General features: G+C 40.5%; 1 protein-coding gene across 1 annotated transcript; it reads right to left on the bottom strand.

The window, feature by feature from the left end:
- Window positions 1-1,145: 1,145 nt before the first annotated feature.
- On the bottom strand, window positions 1,146-1,595 carry LOC150087404 (general transcription factor II-I repeat domain-containing protein 2A-like). The gene has a single exon (XM_090372475.1). It carries the CDS (start codon window positions 1,593-1,595, stop codon window positions 1,146-1,148), a length of 450 nt encoding a protein of 149 aa, XP_090228601.1.
- Window positions 1,596-7,793: the final 6,198 nt, after the last annotated feature.

Here is a 7,793-nt window from a genome sequence, read left to right as displayed (position 1 = left end):
TTGGCGATGGTCCAAGATTTCAAAGCGGTACTCATGCAGTACTGTGCTCGTGGGTAGCACAGTAGGTAGAATCGCCGCCCTCCCCACACCAGGAGGAAAAGACTTGAGTTCTAATCCCGTCGATGACGCGAGGAATTTTTATGGGCCTTTTTCACATCGTGGCTGAGTTAGTCGGTGTCAGGAGAGGGTAGCATGGTTTTTCTTCCAGGAACTCTGTTTTTCGTCCATAAAACAGAAAATCAGCCACAGACCACACACAATTTACAGACATTATACACGGAGCAATATGGCTTTAGTTTCTGATGCCCCTAAAACCCTGCTACAACAATCATGCAGTACAGCCATGGCAATAACAGACTTGTAACCGGGGCCGAAAAAAAAAAACGCACTGAGTTTTCTTTGGCTTTTGTTTTTGATGTTTTCACTCAAACACTTCACAAGGCTTAAGTAATATTTCCCTGCGACTGTCTGGCCTTTCTGAAGGTGATCTACTAGCAACTCTATATTTTTATTTTTCTTCCACCAATCCGTCAAAGCAATGTTGTTAAATTGTGATTTTAGCACTAAATCCGCCTGAAGCTCAGTAAGTTCCACCTGTAAGTTTTCTGGCACATTATTTACATCAGCATCCATCTGACGAGCAGATATAGCGAATGTGGAGTCTGTTTTGGAAGTCAGCAAACCTTGTATCAAATTGCTCTATTAGTGCTTTCAGTTCTTCTCCATAACAATTATAAGGGATATTTTTATGAGTTGCTAGAATAGGAAAATGATAACAATTTTTAGCTCTTATCTGACTTTCCAACAATCTTAATTTATTACAAAAAGCTTTGACATGTCCATGCAGTTCAGGAACCAATTATCCTTGTTTTTGCAATTTGAGATTCAGTTCGTTTAGGTATCCGGTGACATCTACAAGAAATGCTGAATCACACACCCACTCATCATCTTTTACTTGGTTAATTATGTTTCCTTTTATGTCCATAAAATCTGCAATGTCTTGTCTCAGATCATAAAATCGTTTTAGCATTTTACCTTTACTCAACCACCTCACTTCACAATAAGACACATCTTCATAATCCGAAAATAGGTCTGCCAAATACTCCTTAAATTGGCGGTGATTAAGTGCACGTGACTTAATAAAGTTAATACTGTCTACTACAACTTCCATAACATTTGTGAATCGATTTTGCACACAGATTTTGTTGGTGAATAATGCAGTGAAAATTTGTTAAATTTTCCTGATGGATCTGTAGTTCCATTGCTCTTTCATGAACTATTCCAATAAATCCCTTCCGTGCACCAACCATTGCAGGGACTCCATCAGTGCATATGCCAGATAGTGAACTCCATTTAAGCCCAAATATCTCGAAGACTATGTTGACTGTTTCAAATATATCTTCACCGGTAGTTGTTCCTTTTAACGGCCGAAGCACCAATAATTCTTCTGTGATGTTGAAATCCGCATCAACTTCTCGAAGAAATATTGCTAGTTGTGCTCTATCGGAGGCATCGGTGCTGTCATCCAAAGCAATGGAAAATGCTTTCAATCTAGCAATCTTCTCTTTTAAACTTTTTTTGATATCATCAGCCATAATTTCTATCCGTCGGACAACAGTACGTCTCGACAAACGAATATTCTCGAAGTCTTTTTTTCTTTTCAGGACATATTATACTTGCAACATCCAGCAGACATTCTTTGATAAATTCTCCTTCACCAAATGACTTAGAATGCTTAGCGATTTTTTCGCTTACCACAAAGCTGGCTTTGACAATGCTGTGGTGTTGCGTTCTTTGCTTGTTGAACATTTGCTGCTGGGTATCCAAGTTCTTCTTCAACTTCTGTATTTCGTCTTTTCGTAGTTGTCCATCGATTTTTTGGTGATCCGCATGTCTCGAAGTAAAGTGTTTCTTCAAGTTGTATTCTTTGTTGACAGATACGGATTCCTTGCACAGCAGACATACAGGAAATCCTTTATTCAGAATAAAATAATAATCCTCCGTCCAGTTGTCTTGAAATTGAGGATTCTCTGCATCTACTTCTTTTTTTTTTTGACATAACCCCTGACATTGTCCCAAATTCATAAGCGATATTCAGAACTGTCAAACTGTCTTCTACACCGCAGGCACTGAACAGAACACAACATCATCTCAGGCACCGAACAGAACACAACATCAATGCAGGCACCGAACTGACACGTTGTAACACGTTCCCACACACGCCGCTAGTCAAAGTGAGAAAGAAACCTTGGTGGGAGAAAACATGGTGTGTTTTGCGCAAGTCATATGACGTAAGCTTAATGTGAGTTAGTAGAATACACCATGTTTTCTCCCACCATGAATCAGACAAACTTCGCTGAAATAGATTTGGGCCGGATCAAAAGAAGTAGAGGACCGGATACGGCCCGCGGGCCGGGGGTTGCCCATATGTGCTGTATGGCGAGCCTTTCTAGCTCTGTATGAATATTTCTGAAAATATAATATCTGGTATGATGAAGAAAATGGTAAATCTACATTTTGTAGATTTACCATTTTGTAGATTTACATTTTGTAGATTTACCATTGTAGAATATCTAGCTTTTATGATTAGAAATATTAGAGGAATCGTCTCTTCTATCACGTGATATTCAAAATCAAGACTATTTCAGTAGTAAAAGCGGATAGATTAATTCGCAAATGCATAAGGAGACACTGTACTTAATGAAAGATGCCGAAGGAAAATTTGAAAATCTTATTCCTACAATAATAAAATCAGAAACTTTAGATTATAAATATACAAATTTGGTATCTCTATTTAATATATTGGATCCGACAACACGGCCAAAAGACTTTGTTCGTTCTCCGTTAGATGGTGCAAGAAAACTAGAAGACTTATGAATCCTTATAAATTATTTAACATCTATAAACGATTTTCGTGATTTCGTAGACGAACGAGATTTACCTTCCAATCAGTCTTCAAAGAATATTAAAGAATTAAAAAAAATATATTGAAAGTTATTGCAGTTAGTTCAACTGAAGCTGAAAGGGCCATTTAGCGTAATATTGCCACTAACTACAGAAATGCTTGTGGAAAATACTGTATATCCCATTTGATGACCGCAAAGTTTTTTGGGAAACAGATTTGATTGGGATGCGACACCATTCGTTAAAGCTTGGTTACGTCAGGAGTATCACACTACCGATGATACCAGAAATAAAAAAAAAATAAAGTAAATGTACAGTACATGTATTTTAATTCAATATTTATGTCGTATATGTATCAATACTTCATCACTGGGCGTGGCCTGTTGGTGTTCCGTTTTTTGATAAATAAATAAAATGAATAATTTTGTATATATTTCGTATGTGAATAATTACAAACTGTAAAACTTTACGTTTTTTCTGATACTTCACCCGTTGGTAAAATTGCTATCAGTTTTGACAGAAACTGGTTGTTAATAAATTGGGATGATACTACTGGTCACATAACTAAATTTCTTAAAAATTCTGATTTTATTTTTAAAGAAATCTTTAATTTTTTAAAAATAAAACGAGTCTTCCTTCCTTGATAAGCAGAATCGCGAAACCTTCTCTTAATATACCTTTTACTTTCAATACTTTCAAGAACATCATTGAGATGAGTCTAACTGCAGCGTGTGGTTGGGAACCCAGTATCTGGGGCTGTTTACAATTTTGTCGCTAAACAGAAGACGGTGTCTTAATGGTAAACAGCCAATCTTAACAGTATTAATTTTTCACCTCATCGATTATCCCACTAACGCTTTAGGGGGAAGCTCCATCTCTTAATATATATGACTATGTTTCTTCTTTAGCAGCAGGTCGTTTTTATTAGTCTAATAAGGCAGTTTCAATAAGCACTTTCGGCCCATGTTTTTTATGCTGAGAAAAGAAAGACTCTTCCTCCCATGATATCAGGTTTCTGTTTTTCTACCTCTGGACATCTGTTGGTTTGGTTAATGGTGTACAAGGTGTTCGTCACTCTGAGATAATGTTTTCACCGTACCTCCTTTGAGAGATTGTTAACTTACTGTGTTTTCTAATCGAGCTTTCCAAACAAATAAATGTGTGGTGCAATCTATATTTAACGGGAAGCAAGGAAGTAATTGTGATAGATCCCCGAAATCTTGAAGACACCAGCGAAATAAAAATGTTCAAGAAATTTTTTTTTTTTTTTTTTGTGAATGGGGATCCAGTATCATAACGAAGAATTTTGGCTTGTAAAATATGAGAAATACGTCTGTACTTTTCAGTTTCATTATATGTAATATAAACGTACACCGATGAGCCAAAACATTATGACCAGCAAGTCGTTATGCAAATCGAAGCAACTGCAGGTGAACTACGGCGCGTGCAGGGGTCGGGACACGGTATAAAAACACCTGATACTGAGCTCCGTTAATCAGTGTTACTCTTGTTCTTCAGATGGGAAAGGCAGCGGACTTGAGCAAGTTTGACAAAGGCCAAATTGTAATGGCCAGACGACTGGGTCAGAGCATATCCGAAACGACACGGCTGGTGGAGTGCTCACGGTCAGCCGTGCTAACGAAAGTGGTCCGAGGAGGGAACACCCACGACCGACCCGCCGGCGAGGTGTTGAACGACCAATGTTCATCCATGCTCGAGGTGAGCAAAGATTCTCCTCGATGGTACGTCGCAACAGAAGGGCGACTGTGACGCAACTCGCCGGTAATTTAAATGCTGGTGATGGGAGTAATGTGTCACAACACAGTACATCGAACCCTGCTGAAAATGGGACTGCGTAGCCGCAGGCCGCACCGAGTGCCCATGCTAACCACTGTTCACCGGCGACAGCGCCTACAATGGGCACGCGAGCATCAAAACTGGACCTTGAGTGATTGAAAGGTCGTCTAGTCCAATGAATCACGTTTCCTGTTGCACCTTGCGGACGGCCGGGTACGTGTGCGTCGTTTACCTGGTGAAGTGATGGCGCCTGAATGCACCGTGGGACGAAAACAAGCCAGTGGTGGCGGTGTCATGCTTTGGGCGATGTTCTGCTGGGATATCCTGGGTCCAGTCATCCAAGTGCTGGGCACTCTGACATCTAAGAAGAAATGAAGCGGCTATTGGAGGAAACTCCGGGCTCCGCTCAGGCAACCTAACACACCCACACCTAAGAAACGTGGGCTCACCTGATGTTCGACTGCCACCAATATGACGATCTCCGCTGTCAGCTGGTGACAAAATTGAAACACTCCCAAAGACCAGGAACAGTATATCCTGGATGACAAGGAATCATACATAGCCTTCACTGATTATGCCCAGGAATTATTCGCTATGCGTCGAACCATGCAATCTCAACAAATGAACCAGCAACCCAATCAAAACGTGAATGAAGACTCAGAGATTGGAAACTTTAAAAAAAATTATGATATTAGGGTCCCCTGTAAATGATTACATTTACCCATATATTTATTTTGTCTGTAAATTGCGTTTCTCTGGTCGATTTGCCTGTTTGCTGGACGAAAAAACCCCAGTTTCTGGGGGGAAAACTTGCTATCTACACCTGAGACCGACTAACTCAGCCACGGAGTTAAAAAAAAAAAAAAAAACAACCAAAGTTCGTCTCGTCATCGACGGGATTATCCCGAGCCTTTTCCACCCGGTGTGGGGAGGACGGTGACGATACCACTGTGCTACCGCACAGGCAGAGATGGAAACTGGACATGTTTTTGTAAAGGGCAGCACCTAGAACGTCTGTTCAACTCCGCCTTGTGTCTCTGTGATGAACAGTATCACTACAAATGGGCCAGATATGTGTTTGACGTATGTTTGTGTGTATTATGTGTATGTTCTGTTGTTGTGTCTGGCTGCTTGGCTACCCACAAGCATCAGTCACCTGGAGAGATGATTCTGAGTACTCGTCACACTACGGGAAGGTGGGCCAGTCCCAGTAATGCACGTACTGTCTCAAAAGAGACTCTAACCCACCTGATGTTTCCAGCAGGTGGGCCAGGATTAATAATAATAATATTGATAAAAATAAATAATAATAAATTTAAATAAATAAAAATCAGTCTGGAGTGACTGACTCCAAAAAGAATGCAAGGGAAAAATATATATAAAATAAATAAATAAAAAAAATAAATAAAAAAAAATAAACAAAAAAAAAAATAAAATAAAATTTACCCGAGAGAGAGAGAGAGAGAGAGAGAGAATATTGGCATGGGTACACTGGAGAGAGAGAAAAAAAAAAACGGAAAAATAAAAGAAAAAAAAATAAATAGAAGGAAAAAATATAAAAAATAACATAACTACATTTGAGGGAAAAAATAAAAAAAATAAAAGAAGCAGAGGAAAAAAAAAACCCTTTATCTAATCCACTTCAGGCCCAATGCCAGGGGTGTTGACCACTCTATATGATCTTCTCCTTCGAGCAAAGATTTCCGTAGCAAAGTTGTGAAGAGCAGATAAACGTTCAGGGGTTAGGAGTAACTGGTCTAATTAATTTTCAGATATTGGGATGGTGTTCACTAAACCTTGCCTCAAATCTTCGTACAGGATACAGTCAAAAAGGAGGTGCCTCCAGTTTTCCTTTTGCTCTGCAGTAGCACAGGTCAGTCGTGCAGAGGCCTGTTGGTGCAGTTTTTCATTAAGAGAACCGGGAGGGAATAACCAGGAAGGAAGTCTCCATGGTGAGGGAAAGCTAGGATTGGACAGAATTAGAGGATGTAAAGGTGACATCAGGAAGGAATCTTCTATTAACCATCCCAGCGGGTCTGCCAGATGTTCACTAACTCGTTGTAGCATCTGGCTTTCTCAGCTTTTGGGTCGGTGTCAATAACAAGCTCGATGTCAAGGAACTTAGTGGGGATGTTGTTTTTAATTCTAAATACTAGTCCTCTGTACGCGGCATACAGATCCAGAGGAAGAGTTCCAGCTATGACCTGGATGGCTGCTGTTGATACTGTTGTGCAAACTCTTAAGTGTAGCCAGTAGCATTGTACGTTGGATGGAACTCAATCTGTCTCTCATCTTGGCCAAGCCAACTCGGCGAAACCAGGCATCGGCTGCATATGTGACGATCAGCAGGAAGATTGCTTTATGGTAAAGACGAAACGTCCTCTTGAAAAGGCCCCAGTCGTTTCTGGAGATACGAATAATGGAACCAGAGAGCTTCTTGGGTTTTGATCTGAGATGGGTGAGGTGTGGCAGGAAGCTCAGTTTGTGGTAAATTACTACTCCAAGAATGGTAGCTTCAGTAACTATGGATAGCCGGATTCCAGAGATTTTAACCTGTGGTGGGCGGGCGCCTGAGGTCTAGCTTGTGCTTAAAGAGCATCATTTTGGTTTTACTTGGGTTAATGCGGAGTTTGTTCAAAGCTGCCCAGGAGGAGAGATCAGACAGGACCAGATTGGCGTTATGTTCAGTGGCACTCCTAGATTTTCCAGACACAGCGATCGTAGGGTCATCGGCAAAGGTTACAACTTTGGTGTTCTCAAAGGAGCGGAAGAGTCAATTCTGTAGAACCATATTCCACACCACAGACCCCAAAACCGACCCCTGGGGGCATTCCCGAGAGACAGGCCTGTGGACATGTTGATACTTGGATTTTAAGATAACAGTTCTTTCAGAGAAGTTGATAAAGTTGATGAGAACAGGAGGCAGATCGGAGGCGCTCCAAAGTGCTGTCCCACCAAACAGTGTCAAACGCTCCCTCAAAATAGACAAAGATTGCCAATTAGAGACGGAAACTGGATAACATGAAATAAAACTGCAGAGGAGTAACAAAGCAACATTATATTATGACAAGACTAAGGACGGAGACCAGATT

Source organism: Mastigoproctus giganteus, chromosome 4 (assembly GCF_048544385.1).
Source record: "Mastigoproctus giganteus isolate SK-2022 chromosome 4, ASM4854438v1, whole genome shotgun sequence".
In the NCBI taxonomy this organism is placed as follows: Eukaryota; Metazoa; Arthropoda; class Arachnida; order Uropygi; family Thelyphonidae; genus Mastigoproctus; species Mastigoproctus giganteus.
Note: the sequence above shows the minus strand (reverse complement) of the source record. Positions and strands in the feature narration are given on the sequence as shown.

Coding starts and splice junctions, on each gene's coding strand:
- LOC150087404 (XM_090372475.1), bottom strand. CDS start 1,595: ATGGCTGATGATATCAAAAAAAGTTTAAAAGAGAAGATTGCTAGATTG.